The sequence below is a fragment of the Citrus clementina genome, unplaced genomic scaffold (assembly GCF_000493195.1).
Source record: "Citrus clementina cultivar Clemenules unplaced genomic scaffold, Citrus_clementina_v1.0 scaffold_4, whole genome shotgun sequence".
Classification (NCBI taxonomy): Eukaryota; Viridiplantae; Streptophyta; class Magnoliopsida; order Sapindales; family Rutaceae; genus Citrus; species Citrus x clementina.
In genome coordinates this window covers 15,988,335-16,005,889 of record NW_006262274.1, presented here as the reverse complement: position 1 = coordinate 16,005,889, position 17,555 = coordinate 15,988,335, and the positions used below count along the sequence as shown (strand labels likewise).

General features: G+C 34.9%; 1 protein-coding gene, 1 long non-coding RNA gene and 2 other non-coding genes across 4 annotated transcripts; all 4 read left to right on the top strand.

Moving 5' to 3' along the window:
* Positions 1 to 8,089: 8,089 nt before the first annotated feature.
* LOC112099366 lies at positions 8,090 to 8,196 on the top strand. Its single transcript, XR_002906170.1, has one exon. It is a non-coding gene; the product is annotated as a small nucleolar RNA R71 (small nucleolar RNA).
* A 3,721-nt stretch (positions 8,197 to 11,917) lies between these two features.
* LOC112099239 lies at positions 11,918 to 12,615 on the top strand. The gene is made up of 2 exons (XR_002906041.1): positions 11,918 to 11,980; positions 12,347 to 12,615. It is a non-coding gene; the product is annotated as an uncharacterized LOC112099239 (long non-coding RNA).
* Positions 12,616 to 14,234: 1,619 nt separating this feature from the next.
* LOC18045436 (probable LRR receptor-like serine/threonine-protein kinase At3g47570) lies at positions 14,235 to 15,788 on the top strand. Its single transcript, XM_024186247.1, has one exon. The coding sequence runs from the start codon at positions 14,235 to 14,237 to the stop codon at positions 15,786 to 15,788; it is 1,554 nt and encodes a 517-aa protein (XP_024042015.1).
* Positions 15,789 to 16,358: 570 nt separating this feature from the next.
* On the top strand, positions 16,359 to 16,465 carry LOC112099433. The gene has a single exon (XR_002906235.1). It is a non-coding gene; the product is annotated as a small nucleolar RNA R71 (small nucleolar RNA).
* The last annotated feature ends 1,090 nt before the right edge of the window (positions 16,466 to 17,555 follow it).

The following is a 17,555-nucleotide window of genomic DNA, read 5'->3' as shown; positions in this document are numbered from 1 at the left end:
TTTGGATGCGAATGAATAGTAGCATGAACAATATCGTAAACAACGATTGTGAACAGTATCGTAAACAGTAACTGTGAACAGAGTTTTTTGAAAACTATTTTAGTTTAATTAATTTTTTGAAAATTATATAATTAGGTAATTATATTGAAGTCTTTTTGGGGCTTCACTTTGTTAAGGAAGTTGATTAATTAAGTCATTAATTAATTAATTCTAGAGTTTTAAAATTGTCTACCTATATATATATATATAAAGTTGGGACTTGAGGAGGTGATGTGGCATCACCATTTCTCATCTTTATATATTCTCTATTATCTAATAAATAGAGAAATTTTCTTTTAGATTTGGCTTTTCATCTTCTCATAATTAATTTGATTGTTATTACACAATAACAATTATGTAAAATTTTTAATGAGGCATACTTTTTGTAATGAACATCCAAGGGGGAGTGTTATGAATTTATTAAAATAAATGTAGATGTTCATAACATATATCTCTTAGTCTCCCCACTATCTCCCATTAACAACCTTTAGCTTCCCTATAACTCCCACTATCTCACAATGAATTATGATCCATAATTTTTCATTAATTTCATGGAGTGATTATGTAACTATAAAAAGGAGAGCTCATCTTTTTGTTTTGTACACACATAATTAGAATGAATAAAATCACTCTATAATATATTCTCTCATTTTATTCTTTATCTTGCATTACTTCTTTATTTTTATTGCTGGCTAATAGCTTTTTTTTTTTTTTATAAGGCTGATTCATCTTAAAAAAAATCAATTCATATTTTTTATTAGTTTCATCAAGTGTAAAGTAAGAAAAAATGATAATACTAAATTCTTTTTTCAAAGCCGCGTGAAGCGCAGTTCTATTTTCTAGTTTGTTATAAATTTAAATTCCTTTCAAGAATGATATATGTACTTCCATAGCTTTATCCTCTTCTTCCCGATGTTTATATAGAGATATGCATAAATTATTAATGCATTTTGAGCTAGGAAAGGTCATAATTCATGAGTTGATGCAAAGATGTGCAAAGTATACATTAAAGTTTCTTTCAAGAGAATTCTTATGAACAGAACTCACTCATTAAATTATGCATTGAATTCGCATAAGAAAATTATTAAAAAAAACTAAAACAATGATAGAAGGGAGGTAGAATGCACTATAATTAGTTTCTTTAAGATTTTTCTTTTACAGTCGAATAATATTTTAGTTAATTCTACACACACATTGATGGGTGTCGAAGCCAACAAAAATAAATTCCTACTCTAAATAAATTGTGTATAGTGATTGAGCAGGGTCGTGTCCACAGGGATCGATAATTATTTAAATCCTTTTGAAACATAAAACGTAAAATGGGGGAATTGTTGACAATAATAAAAATCAAATTGAAATAACAAGAATGCAAATTAAAGTTGTAATACAAATTGGAGAAAGCTCTGGTTGAAGGAATTAACTCGGCTTGATTCGACTACTGATCATTGATTCAAATATAGATTATTATTACTTATGAATAGACCGGTTATAGCTATTGAGACCCTCTAATAGCCAATCTCTCCTTAACTAGTCGATAACCAAGGTACGACCGTTGGTTATTTCCCTAATCAATGGACAACCCTAGATACAATCATATGATTTAATCAATTGACAGCCTGAAAAACCAGAGAGACCTAAATCCTAATCAACACATATGATGATTCATTTAAATTAGATTGTTTATTCTCACAACACAACTCTCTGCTATGTTATTTGTCACAAACATTAAATTCTTCATACGATGAATCCTTTAATTGACAATAGATTAAGTTGATAATTAAATAGTGGCCAATTACTTAATTAGCAAACATAATCATGAAAATAATTCAGAGAATAAACAAATACCCAAAAAGCAATAAAACAATTAAAGCACAAGAAAGATCTCACAGTAGTGATGAATCAAAGCTTCATTATCCTTCAACCAGAAAAATAGGTTTAGTTCTTCATAGAGAGAAGAGAAAAATTAAGATCTAGGGTTTCTTTCTTTTCTCAAATCCAAAATCCCCCCTTTTTCACAATAGATTCCTCCCTTAAATACTCTCTCTCTCTTCTCTTTTAGAATTCTATTTAAAATAAAATACTAATATCTGAAATATTAAATTTGTAATTACAAAAATAACCAAAAATACAAAACACGTTAAACTAAAAACTGCAGGTCCGCAGTTGACAGCACGCGCCCACGCCTTATCAACAAAGTTCTTCTGACGCTCATAATTTCTCCAAGAGAACAATCCTCCTTAAACATCATCTTTTAGCTCAATTTTATCATCAATCAATAGAATTGCACCTACAAAAGTAAAACAAAAGTAAAACATTATTATTAAGTGCAAAACATCGATATTAAGGGAAGTAAACAATGCAAAACTAGTGCATAAATTGCACTCTAACAAATTCCCCCACACCAAGATGATGCTTGTCCTCAAGCATATAACTCAAGATTAATTCCAAATCTCCACTCAATTCTCATCTCAACTCATCCAAAAATAATTTTAAGCAAGCATACCTTAAGAAATTAAGTCGATCAACATTCGAGAGACAAGGATTTTAAAGCATAGAATCTCATAAGATAGAATAAGAACATTCAACCACCAAGAAGATCCATTCAAAATTCAAGTGCAACAAGATGTAATAGCCCTCTCAATAACTTCACTCCATGCACTCAAAGTGTTTAGGGTGTCATTTATCCACTCAAATCAAATCAAAGAATGCTATTACCATAAGCTTGCTCATATATCACATCTCAATCCACAAAACATGAATAAAATGCAAAAATCTAAGGGTCTTAAAAGGGTTGTAATGGGGTTAAATGGGTTAAATGAAAAAGAAAGGTTTACGAAAGAAAAAGAGATCAAAATGAGAAGAATGAACTCATTGAATGAACTTATGATATCAAAATGCTTATTTCTACTCAAGTCACCAAGAATGTAAACATTTTTTTTTCGATTTTTCTTTTTTTCTTTTTTTTTCTTTTTCCTTTTCGTTTTCTTTTTTTTTCATTTTTTCATTTTTTTGTTTTTTTTTTCGAATCAAACAAAAGAAACGAACCTTGCACAATTTAATTCAAGCATAATGCTTGTTGATCTAATTGAGAAACTTCAATACAAGGTAGAAAAAGCAACAAAATATATCCACACAATGAGTCCAAAAATCTCCTTAAATTGTGGCTCAAAAAGAAGAAAAATGGTTAAGTAGACGGAGAGAATTAGATGGGTAATGGTTAAGACTCAAACAAAGGTAGCGAATAAAGGTCTTCGGGTAGAGAAAAAGGAAAATGCGAGAATAGAAAAATGGTAAATGGTTTGCCCTTATCATTTTAATGCCTAAAATCCCGTAATGTGGCTTCAACATGCATAACAAAGCAAGTTCTAGAATAAACAAACTAGGATTGATATTCACATAACAAAAATAATTAGAGCAAAGTGGTTGCTCATAGGCTCAAATCCTCACAAAGTTGGTAAATTTGCCATCAAATCATGTACACTCTTCAAATGAATCAACCATCAATAGTGGTGTAGAATGAGAAGAAGGTATGAGTGATATATAAAAGAAAAGGTAAAAATGATAAGAAGTGAGAAAGATGTATGTAGTAATATGAAAAGTGAAAGATAAAATGTGAGTGATGAATGAGTATGGTAAAATAAAAATAGATATGAATAGTTTGAGATAGATGGGAAAAAAGTAGTGAGAAAGAAAAGAAAAGAAAAATAATAATATATGAAGCATACTAACTCCAAAATCATTTAAGGATGAGTAGAGTGAAAATGGATGAGTAGAGTGAAAACAATAATTCCAGACATCAATAATGCAAAAATCTCTCCCCCACACCAAGAACTTACATTGTCCCCAATGTAAGATAATCAAAGCTCACATAAAAATTAAAGCGTAAGGATAAAAGATTAAGGGCAAAAAGAAACTTCCCTGAATTGTGAACTTTGATCCACATAACGTCTATGGGCTTGGCGGAAATGGTGGGGTAAATCCCACACTCTCGAAGTATGCAGCCAAATTCTGCTCCATCTTGTTCAGCTTGTGCTCTATTTTCTCTAACTGAATGCTCAAAGGTGGTGCGGATGTAGAAGGAATAGTTGGCGGGGCAGCAGTGTCGTCGTCAAACTCGTCATCAGAGGCAGCACCACTCCTAGCATAAAGCTTCTTCGGAAGTTGAGTGGGTCCTGGTTCAGTAAACTGAAATCTCCTCTCCTTGAATTCGACCACACCTGTTCTTTCAAACACAGACATATCCAAAAATTCCTTTTTACAAGCAGGATGCAAATCATTATTGTCGGGATCAAGCACACATAGGTTTATAGCTAACAGAGTAATGTATGGACCAAGAAATAAAGTCCTATACCGTTTAAGCACACTTTGAAATTGATCCGCTAACCAAAAACCTAAATTAGGCTTCACATCATTTAACATGCACCAGATAAAATAAAATTCATTTTTAGAGAAAATTCCTGAGTGATCTTTCTTGCCTAAAATATTATATGCTAAGAATCGATGCACACATTTCAAAACAGGATCACGTAAGAAAGAACTCTTTGATTTACTGGGGTCATAGGCATTGTGATCAACAGATAAATTACGCCAAAGACCATAAGGCTCAAAATTTTCGCTAAAGTCACAAGTTGTTCCTAAATATTCATCACTAGTAGAATAATCGTCATCAATGAATCCTAAAGCTAGGTTAAAATCCGTGATAGAGTGTGAAAAATTTCGTCCCATTAACCTAAACTTAATGACATCCGGGGTATACAAAGTAAAATCATTCGGCATAGTAAATTGAAAAGTAGCATAAAACTCCATAATCAACTCAACATAACCCAAACAATCAACATCAACAAATTTACGCAACCCAATCTTATCTATCAAAGAATCAAAATTATCCTTAACATTAAATTTTTCAAGAGTCGGGTAATGAATATACTTAGCTGGAAGTATTTTGCGCGTGGAAATATCTTTGTACCTATCTTTCTCTTGTTGAGTCGCGAACGCGAGGCACCCTCCGAGATTGGATTCTGCAAGTGGCAAAACACTCATGCCTTTTCCATGCTTCGATCTTTGTCTCACGGCTTGGCGTGAATCTGAAATTGTGTTCCATGGAACCGTAGTGGGAGCGGCAATCTTAGATTTCTTTGCGACGGGTTTCTTTTTCGATGACTTGGAAGTAGATGCTTTCCTCTTCGGCATTGTTACAATAATTGCACTCACAGATTTCGATTTACCCAGCTGGAATACAGGGCGTAGGCTGGTTGCGTTGCGTTGCTGCTCGGCTGGAGCTTGCTGCGCGGCTTGGGGCTGGTTGCGCACTGCTGGTTGCGTGCGGGATGCTGGTGCTGCGCGATGGTGATGGCTGAGGCTTGCTGTGTTGCGCGCGGCTGCTTTTGTAGGGCTGTGTTGCGCGCGAGAGCTGGTTCGCGCTGTTGGTCTGCTGCTGCTCGGATACGTTGCACGCTGGTGCTGCTGCTCGGCTGGATTGATTTGCGCTGCGCGCGCGGGCTGGAGCTGAGGATCTGCGTTGCGGGGCGCGCGGCTACTGCTGCTGCGTGGGATGTGTTGCGCGCACGGTTGCTGCTGCTGCTGGGTGGTGGTGATGGCTTCGCGCTGCGCGCACGAGCTGGGGCTAGTTGCGCACTCGTCTGCTGCTGCTGTTTGCGCGGTGAAGGCTGGAGCTGAGGCGCACTGCTGGAAAACGATAATCAACAGTAATTTTTGAATTAGGGATTTGTGAACAGTGATTTTTTTTTTCAAATAAAAAAAATATATATATAAAAAAGAAAGAAAAGAAAGGAAAAAAAATTTTTTTTTTCGTTTTTTTTAATTTTCAAATAAATAAATAAATAAATAAATAATTTTTTTTATGATGAACCACTTTGAGACACAAAAAAAAAATAAAATTTCAGAAGTACTTTTCTAATAAGCACGTGGGTACACCTTAAAACCATTTCACGTTAAAAATCACAGAAGTACTTATTAGTTAAGACGTGGGCACGCTTTATCAAAAATTTTCTTCTGACCAAAATAAGCAAACACATTTTTTTTAAAAAAAAATCTGAATCAAAATTAAAAGAAGATATAACAAAAACCAAAATAAATAAATCATTTGGGTTGCCTCCCAAAAAGTGCCTTTGTTTTATGTCTTTGGCTAGACACATTTATGCATCAATCTCCATAATTGGGACTCTCGAGAGCCACATCCTCCACAATATTCACCGAAAAACCTTCATAAAATGGTTTTAAGCGATGACCATTAACCTTAAAAACTTTGTTAGAGGTCGGACTCCGAATCTCAACTGCACCATGAGAAAAAATATTAGTAACAATAAAAGGTTCAACCCAACAAGAACGTAATTTACCCGGAAAAAGTTTAAGCTTAGAATGAAAAAGAAGAATTTTTTGACCAACAGAGAACTCCTTTCTCAAAATCATTGTATCATGAAATATCTTCGTCTTTTCCTTGTAAAAAACTTCCTGCGCTATAGGGTTAATAACATCCGCAGAAAATACCGAATGTTCATCACTAGGATATTTCATGTCATCATTCATATTGAATTCTATAACCTCTCCATCAAACTCCATAGTGAGAGTCCCTTTATGTACATCCATTTTAGTCCTAGCAGTTTTAAGAAAAGGTATTCCTAGCAAAATTGGGACAGAATTAGAGGAGTTATCATCTTCCATATCAAGTACATAAAAATCAGCAGGAAAAACCAACTCATTAACTTGTACTAAGACATCTTCTAATACCCCATTAGGATATGCATTAGACCTATCAGCTAGTTGAATTATCACGTCAGTTTTTTTTAATGGACCAATATTCAAAGATGAATAAATGGAACGAGGCATGACATTAATAGAAGCTCCTAGATCTAACAAAGCCTTTTCAATTCTAACACCACCAATTTTACAAGGGATAGTAAACATACCTGGATCCTTGCACTTAGGAGGTAGTTTCTTTTGGAGAACTGCTGAAACATTCTCCCCCATATGAACTTTTTCATCTCCTCTTAATTTTCTCTTGGAGGTGCACAGTTCCTTAAGGACTTTAGCATATCGAGGTATTTGTTTTATAGCATCTAATAAAGGAATATTTACCTCAACCTTGCGAAATGTCTCAAGGATGTCTTTCTCTTGTTCCTCCTTCTTGGATTTTGCAAACCGGCTTGGAAAAGGAAGAGGTATCACAATAGGTAGGGGTTTCGCTCTGGTGGGTTCCGCATCTTCAGATTTAGGCATCAATTCATTCTTCTCAAGCTCATCTTCTACATGCTTTGTCACTTTCTTACTAGGCTCTTGCAACTCCTTCCCACTTCTAAGGATGACAGCACTAACGTTTTGCTTTGGATTCACCTCAGATTGTGAAGGCAATCTCCCTAATACTTGAGACTCCAGACGGCTCACTGTAGTCGCCAATTGACTCATTTGGTTCTCTAAATTCTGAATGCTTGCTGTAGTTGCCTGCTGAAATTGTTGAGTGTTAGTCGCAAGTGATTTAACAATTTCTTCAAGAGATATACCTGACTTGGAGTTTGACTGTGGAGGTGCTGGTTATCTTGGTGGATACTGTTGTGGGAATCCTGACGGCCTAACTCCATAACTGAAGTTGGGATGATCCTTCCACCCCGGATTGTATGTTTGTGCATAAGGATCATACCTCCTCTGAGGCATGCCTGGAAATCCTCCAACTGCATTGGCTTGTTCAACGAGTTCTTCTTGAAGTGTAGGACACATATCAGTTGAATGACCCATATTGTAACAAATGCCACAAGTCTTCACTTGCTGCACATTACCTACAACAAATTTTTCCACAAGAGAAGTAAGTTTATCTAAATGTTTTTCAACAGAAGAAATATTTACCTCATTCACCGTTCTTGAAGTGGCATCTTGTCTGCTGCCAAATTGTTGTGCATTGGCAGCCATATTTGAGATCAACTCCCTTGCTTGAGTAGGGGTCTTGTTCACCAACACGCCTCCACTAGCAGCATCTATCATACTCCTATCCATCAATGATAGTCCTTCGTAAAAATATTGAATAAGAAGTTGATCAGAAATCTGATGCTGAGGACAGCTGGCACACAATTGTTTGAATCGCTCCCAATACTCATACAAAGTCTCCCCAGAAAGTTGTCTGATCTCACAAATATCTTTTCTGATGTTAGCAGCTCTTGAAGCAGGAAAGTACTTCTCGAGGAACTGTTCTTTAAATCATTCCACGTTGTAATCGATCCAGGAGGCAAGTAGTACAACCAATCTTTAGCTAGCCCATCTATAGAGAACGGAAAAGCACGCAGTTTAATCTGCTCTTCAGTCACGCCTTGTGGCCTCATACTTGAGCACACAACATGAAACTCCTTGAGATGTTTATGAGGATCTTCACCTGCAAAACCATGAAACTTGGGTAATAAATGAATAAGACCAGACTTTAATTCAAAATTTACCTCCAAGTCTACATATTGAATGCAGAGTGGTTGTTGATTCAAGTCTGGTTCAGCTAACTCTCTAAGAGTTCTTTCTACAGGTGCAGGTCTATCCATCACTTGTTCTTCTGAATCGCTAGATGATTCGACTAAATCAGGCACTGTATCTATTTCAGAAAGCAAAGGCGACGAGGATCGTTGCTTAGCTCGCTTCGTCTGCTGTCTCAGCTGGCGAGCTGTCTTCTCAATTTCAGGATCAAACGAAAGTGTACCTGTACGAGAAGAACGAACCATACCCCAAGTAAAATGTAAAAGGATTAAATAAATGACACCAATCCCCGGCAACGGCGCCAAAATTTGATGGTTGTCGAAGCCAACAAAAATAAATTCATACTCTAAATAAATTGTGTATAGTGATTGAGCAGGGTCGTGTCCACAGAGATCGGTAATTATTTAAATCCTTTTGAAACGTAAAACGTAAAATGGGGGAATTGTTGACAATAATAAAAATCAAATTGAAATAACAATAATGCAAATTAAAGTTGTAATTCAAATTGGAGAAAGCTCTGGTTGAAGGAATTAACTCAGCTTGATTCGACTACTGATCATTGATTCAAATATAGATTATTATTACTTATGAATAGACCGGTTATAGCTATTGAGACCTTCTAACAGTCAATCTCTCCTTAACTAGTCGATAACCAAGGTACGACCGTTGGTTATTTCCCTAATCAATGGACAACCCTAGATACAATCATAGGATTTAATCAATTGACAGCCTGAAAAACCAGAGAGACCCAAATCCTAATCAACACATATGATGATTCATTTAAATTAGATTGTTTATTCTCACAACACAACTCTATGCTATGTTATTTGTCACAAACATTAAATTCTTCATACGATGAATCCTTTAATTGACAATAGATTAAGTTGATAATTAAATAGTGGCCAATTACCTAATTAACAAACATAATCATGAAAATAATTCAGAGAATAAACAAATACCCAAAAAGCAATAAAACAATTAAAGCACAAGAAAGATCTCACAGTAGTGATGAATCAAAGCTTCATTATCCTTCAACCAGAAAAATAGGTTTAGTTCTTCATAGAGAGAAGAGAAAAATTAAGATCTAGGGTTTCTTTCTTTTCTCCAATCCAAAATCCCCCCTTTTTCACAATAGATTCCTCCCTTAAATACTCTCTCTCTCTTCTCTTTTAGAATTCTATTTAAAATAAAATACTAATATCTGAAATATTAAATTTGTAATTACAAAAATAACCAAAAATACAAAACACGGTAAACTAAAAACTGCAGGTCCGCAGTTGACAGCACGCGTCCACGCCTTATCAACAAAGTTCTTCTGACGCTCATAATTTCTCCAAGAGAACAATCCTCCTTAAACATCATCTTTTAACTTAATTTTATCATCAATCAATAGAATTGCACCTACAAAAGTAAAACACAAGTAAAACATTATTATTAAGTGCAAAACATCGATATTAAGGGAAGTAAACAATGCAAAACTAGTGCATAAATTGCACTCTAACACACATATATATTATATAATTTTTCTATTTGAAAATAGCATCTTTCATTGGAAAATAGAAACAAAAACGAGGAAACAACGTACTTATTATCCCGTGGTCTCCTCTCTTTTACATGTGAGTGCAAACACATTGGACAAGTAAAGATCACTTATTTGACTTCTCATACGTTTCAAGTATTCTAGACACGTATAGAATCATTTGACTTTTCATAAACATCAAGTATATTTTAATATTCTTTCTAGAGAATAATGATTTTGTGGCTGACATTTTATAGTGAGCTATAGTAGCATATAATTTATTCTAATTAATTTATTACTTAAAATATTATTTTTGTCACAAAATTTTATCATGTATTTATATACTCACTATATAATAGACACTAATACTCACAAAAATCACCGTATAAAACGCACTTACATTCAGAAGACATCTTCCTTGTAAAAAAACTAAACAATGCTTTGATGTCTGGCTGCTATCTCTGCACGTCCACACACATGAAATTTCATGCTCGAACACCCGGCTAGCTTGCACTGTTACAAACCGCATGCCATCGTTTTAAGGGAGAAGAATTGACGGATAATTTGAAAAAGACTTTCTGATTCATTTCTACCACTTAAACGCCCCAGAGCACACGTTTCCCCAGAACACACGTTTCATGGGCTCCTCTAACCGCCCCCGAAGACACGTTTTGTGGGCTACGCTAAACGCCCCCGAAGACACGCTTTATGGGCTACGGTAAACGCCCCCTAAGACACGTTTTGTGGGCTCCGCCGCTTAAATTTCCACAAAAATATTTATGACTTATGAACGAGTAGTTTATTCATTGTCTCCTCTTTCATTAACTTCGGCAACCTTCGATGCCCTCAGTTAATATGCGAACAACTCAGGGACCAATAGTCTAATGACTGATATTATTGTAACTTTGTATAATTTGTATGATTAATAAATTAATGATGACTGATCACATGCACGCCACAACACATGTTCAACCAACTAAATATTAACACGCATTCCATCACGCATTATAAAGTATAAACTACTCGATGGCGCATATGTGATCACAATTCTAAATGATCTCAAATTTTAGATTTTTTTTTTAATAAGGAAAAAGCAAATATCTTGTGATTCTTATTTAGGATAGACTTTTGGTGACGTGCTAATGGACCGGCTTAAAGCAACGGGTCGCCATAAAATTATTGTACCTTTTAACTTCCTTTTTGATAGCAGCATCTTACAAATCTATTATAAATACTCGGTAGCACTCATGAGTGTTCTTGCATTTCCAACAATCCAAGAACACACTTACAATCTAAAGACTCTAATGGAAAGAATTCCTTCCCTGATCAGCATGATGATCAGACTTCTCTTTATCCATTGTTTAATTCATTCCTTAATTATTGCAGCATCAGCCAACACTAGTATTGACATAGACCAAGATGCGCTTCTTGCCCTGAAAGATCACATAACTTATGATCCAACCAATTTCTTTGCCAAAAATTGGCTCACAAATAGCACTATGGTCTGTAATTGGACGGGCGTCACCTGTGATATCAATCAACGTAGAGTCACAGCTCTGAATATTTCTTACTTAAGTCTTACAGGCAACATTCCTCGTCAACTTGGCAATCTATCTTCTCTGGAAATACTTGATCTTAACTTTAACCGACTTTCGGGTACCATTCACTCCATCTTCAGTATAAGCATTGAATTACTTAAAGAGTTAATTGTGCTTGTGATACTCTTCTTCAGATAATTTTTTTTTATATTTTAAAAATGGTAAGATCTGAGTGATAAAATTAATTGTTTATGTATATGTTTCTTAATTTGCAGGAGAAATTCCATGGGAGTTAGGGAATCTTGCAAAATTGGAGAAGTTATTGCTACATAAAATTTCTTGACTGGAACCATTCCTTTTTCTATCTTCAAACTTTCTTCTCTACTGGATTTGAAATTGTCAGATAATAACCTAACAGGTAACTTCTCTAACGGGACGTGCATATGTGACATCTTCCTCTTCTTAAAAGATTTTACACCTTTCTACCACTATCCAATATTATCTGCTATTTATGTCGTAAAATCTGTGAGATTATGCAAATTTTTTAAACAATAATGTTAAGATTCCCATATTTAAATCCTAATACTATGTGTCTATCATACATTAGATGATATGTGTCTGTCATACATTAGATGGTAGATTTTATAGTTTGTAAATTTATTTAATCAGTATCCATTGAATGGATGGTACAGCATATGACCCAAAAAAAAAAAAAATTGAAAACACTTGGAAATTTTGTATGTTATTCCGTAGAAAAGTTAACTAATAAATAATTTCTTAACAGGCACCATTCCTTCTCATAACCTTGGAAATCTATCTTCACTGCAACTACTTGATCTCAGTGATAACCAGCTCTCCGGTTCTATCCCTTCTTTCATCTTCAAGATTTCTTCTTTACAGGCTCTTCATTTCGGCAACAATAGATTATCTGGTGAACTTCCCGCAAATATTTGCGATAATCTTCCATTTCTAAATTTCTTTTCTGTGTACAAGAACATGTTTTATGGCGGAATATCGTCCACTCTATCAAATTGCAAGCATTTGAGAATCTTAGATTTGTCGTTCAATGATTTATGGGGAGACATACCAAAAGAAATCGGTAACCTGACCAAGCTTAAGGAGTTATTTCTTGACTTTAACATACTCCAACGTGCGCATGATCTTAGTTTATTATATATTTATATTAATTTTTTATCATCACTTGCATGGTATTTTACCTTAACCAATGACGCCCAATCTTAGAGTAAGGTCAGTAGGAAAATTAGAATTCGTTGAGTCGCTCAAAAATTAAATTAATTATTGTTTAAGGATTTCTATTGAAAAACTTGAAATAAATGTTGAGAATTTGGAATTAATCTCCTTGCTAGTAATTTAGAGGATAAATGTGAAAAATATGTTAAAACAAATTTCTTTAAGGATAACATGGCGTACACTGGAGTTGATAAATAGTTGTTGGGTGTAATTGGAAATAATAGTTGAAAATAGGGATGGCAAAACGGCGAGTTTGGGGTGGGGATCATGATTCTGGCTGTATCCTCAAACTTGTAGTGATCCTTGAACCTGCCTTGTACCCGAAATTTATTATTTTGGGATGAATTAGAGATATTCCTAAAAATCTCCAAAGGGGGCAGGTGATGAAACGAGGGCCTGATCTCTAATCCTGTGAATATGCAAAATACATAAAAAGAAATTATTTTTAAATGCTTTCCCAACATCCAAACATACAACAAATACATTCCAAAAAACACAAAATCCTCACCCCTCCCCCCCCCCCCTCCCAAAAAAAAAACTAGTAACAGAACATACATTTCTAAGATTCACAATAGTCAAAGAATTATCAAAACAGCCAAAGAATCGCCAAAACTCCACTCAATCATATTTGCAGATGTATTTACATAGTGTGTCTTGCAAAGTTTTGATGTTTTCTTCGCTTCAAAACCAAAAGAAAAATGAAAAAAAGGCAACAAACACAAGATCAAAGCTCATATTTTTATCTTCTTTATCCAATACTGAAGCAAAGATCCAAGCTCCCCAGAGAGATGTGAGTGAACCTGGGCTACGGAGAGATCGGAGAAGAGATCGAATAAAGTTATATAACAAAGAGCGCACTAAAAGATTGCATTGTTTTGACAATTTTTTCGTTTGTTCTTTAGTCTTTTTTTCAAAGAGGTGAGATAATGAGAGCAAAAACTAGAAATTAAGGTTTGTTCTTTTTTTTTTTTTTAGGTTTTAAACTGTCGATAAAAAATCGTGGCAGCTCCCGGACCTCAGTAAATCCCCAAGCCCGACCCAATTTTTTTGCGAGCTTTAGACCTAGTTCCCAACTCAAACCTGATTAGCATTTTGGGACCTCTTGGGGACCATAACTGTTAAATTGTATACCGTACAGATGATTTTATTTTTTTTATCAACAATAGTTTGTTTTTATTTGTTATTTACGTTATTTTTGGATTAACGCCTTATGAAATGATAATCTCCAAATTACCTCTAAATTATTGTAAATCTCAACTTACTCTCATTACCAATGAGAAAACAAAAAATTTTCATCAAGCGTCTTAATTTTTTGCTTATCTTTTGAATGATAATGAGAGATAAGTTGAGGTTTAAAGTAGTTTGAAAGTATTTTGAAAATAATCCAAAATCAAATTTTTTATTATCTAAAATAAATTTAAATGTATTTCTTTCAAAATGCAGGTGAGATACCGCATACTGTGGGTAATCTCCATAATTTGGAGTATCTATCGCTTGTTAATAATGAATTAGTTGGTACTGTTCCAGCTACAATCTTCAATGTTTCAACACTCAAATTAATTGAGCTTTCAAATAATACTTTTTTCGGAAGTCTTCCATCAAGCACAGATGTCCAACTTCCAAATCTTGAGGAGCTTTATTTGTGGGGTAATAATTTCAGTGGCACATTACCTAGTTTCATCTTTAATGCTTCTAATCTTTCTAAACTAAGCTTGGGAGATAACTCCTTCTCTGGTTTAATTCCCAACACATTTGGCAACTTAAGAAACCTTAAGCGGCTTCGTTTATATAATAATTATTTGACATCACCCGAGTTGAGCTTTCTATCCTCTTTGTCAAATTGCAAGTATTTAGAAATAATTGCATTATCAGGAAATCCACTAAATGGCATTATTCCGAGGTCTGCGGGTAATCTTTTTCATTCTTTAGAAGAACTTTTCATGCCTGATTGCAATGTTAGTGGCAGAATTCCCAAAGAGATCGGCAACTTGGCCAACTTGGTTACTCTTGATTTAGGAGGCAATAAGTTTAATGGATCGATTCCGATTGCTCTCGGAAAATTGCAGAAGCTTCAACTTTTGAATTTGGATGATAATAAATTGGAAGGTTCAATCCCAGATGATATTTGTGGATTGGTTGAACTTTATAAGCTTGCTTTGGGTGATAACAAACTTTCTGGACAAATCCCTGCATGCTTTGGTAATCTAGCTTCTTTAAGGGAACTTTGGTTGGGTCCCAATGAGTTAATTTCTTTCATACCGTCCACTTTTTGGAACATTAAGGACATCATGTATGTTAACTTTTCATCAAATTTTTTGACTGGACCTCTCCCATTAGAGATTGAAAATTTGAAGGCTTTGACTCTAGATTTTTCAATGAATAATTTGTCAGGTGTGATCCCAACTACAATTGGAGGCCTAAAAGGTCTCCAATATCTCTTCTTAGGACACAATAGATTGCAAGGCTCAATTCCTGATTCAGTTGGTGATTTAATAAGTTTGAAATCCTTGAATTTGTCTAATAATAATCTCTCTGGGCCTATTCCTACATCTTTAGAGAAACTCTCAGATCTCAAGGAACTAAATCTTTCTTTCAACAAGCTAGAAGGAGAGATTCCTAGGGGTGGACCTTTTGTAAACTTCTCAGCTAAGTCATTTATGGGAAATAATTTATTGTGTGGTTCTCCCAATTTACAGGTCCCACCATGCAGAGCTAGCATCGATCATATATCAAAGAAAAATGCTCTTCTCCTAGGGATTATCTTGCCATTTAGTACTATCTTTGTAATAGTGATCATTTTGTTGATCTCTAGATATCAAAAAAGAGGGGAAAATGTGCCAAATGAAGTTAACGTGCCACTCGAAGCAACTTGGAGAAGGTTTTCATATTTAGAACTCTTTCAGGTGACAAATGGATTTAGTGAAAACAATCTAATTGGAAGAGGAAGTTTTGGCAAATTGTTAGGAGACTCTTAAAAATTAGAGACTTCTTACTTAGAAATGTTGAAAGCTGATGTATGAGACAATTAAATTTAAATTGATTTTCTTTTCTTTCTCTAATAATGAGCAGTCTGGTTCTAATAACTCCATGAAAAGTTCGGTTGCTGTCTCCATTCAGGGTTGTAAGTGTTTGAATATGGATTGTCCTGGTTTTGTCTAATGAAGCTGCCCACATAATTGACTGAAGCTGGATTCCTAGGACAATTATCAAATAAGTGTCCCTCTCCACAATAAACACAAGAAACCTCGGCAACTAGGCTGACACTTGCTGGAGCACTGGTCATACCTTTCACCATATTTGTTAATGAGGTTATTTGGGCTGACAATGCTGTCAAAACATCTACGTTATGAACTCCTGCTGTTCCTCTTGCTACAGCTTGTCTGGTTGATGGCCACTAATAATTGTTGTTAGCAATCCTCTCCAAAATTTCATAAGCCTCATTGTAAGACTTAGATAACAAAGTCCCATTTGCTGAAGCGTCCACCATCAATCTAGTGCTTGGGTTGAGACCATTATAGAAAGTTTCCAACTGTATGCAACAAGGAATACCATGATAAGGATATCTTTTGAGTAACTCCTTAAATCTCTCTCATGCATCACACAAGCTCTCATCTTCAAGTTGATGGAAAGATGTGATCTCGTTCCTCAACTTTGCATTCTTGGTTGGCGGGAAGTATTTCATTAAAAATTTGTCAGCCAAATCATTCCATGTAGTGATAGAATCTGGTGGTAAAGAATTTAACCATGCTCTTGCTCGGTCTTTCAAAGAAAACGGGAAAAATCTGAGTCTCAATGCTTCCTACGATGCTCTAGCAATCTTAAAAGCATCACTCACTTCCAAAAATAACTTAAGGTGTAAATGAGGATCTTCGGATGACAAACCATTAAATTGCCCCACTGTTTGAAGCATCTGAAACATCACGGGTATGAGTTCAAAATTATCAACTTGAACGTCAGGTCTAACTATTCCCGAATGTATGGCTTGAGGAGTCAACACTGCATAGTCTCAAATGGCTCTATCTCTATCGTTCGCCGTGTGAATAATGTTGTTGTTCCTTGGTTGCCTTTGAACACATTGTCCATTCAGACGTTCATATACATTGACTGGTGGTATCTCCTCTCTACGATTCAAGTTTCTCAAATCTTGCAAATCATCAATTACTACAGCAACTTGTAATTCCCGATGCTTTCTTCTCAATCTCCTTGTAGTTCTTTCAATTTATGGATCAAACTGGAATTCAACAGATTTATATTTGCGCATGCAAGGGTTGCTAGATCACATATGTCAACAAAATAAACAAATCAAAATAAAATTAAAACTTAGCATTGCTAAAACTAATTTCACAAATCATAATGAACAATTAATCCCCGGCAACGACGCCAAAAACTTGTTGGGTATAAATACTAATGCTATTGGTGTCAATGTGCAAGTGTACACAATAAGTAATAAAGTGATGAGTATTCAAGATCGTCTCCACAGAGATTGATGTCATCAGATTTGCTACAACAATCTTAACAATGCAGATTTTGTGCTAAAATAAAATAAAACAATTAATGAAACTAATATACTAATTAAAATAAAAACCTAATAAATAAAATGCAACAAAGTAAATTATCACATCAATCTCAAGGATAAAATCAATGGGAATATAAAGTAGTTGAGTGAATAAACTCGCCTAATGGTCTTGACTATTTTCTAATGGTTAGCTCGGTTGCTGCAGTATCTGCTATAGCAATGGGCA

Bases quoted from the DNA above. Each gene is read 5' to 3' on its own strand.
- LOC18045436 (XM_024186247.1), top strand. From the start codon at position 14,235: ATGTATTTCTTTCAAAATGCAGGTGAGATACCGCATACTGTGGGTAAT.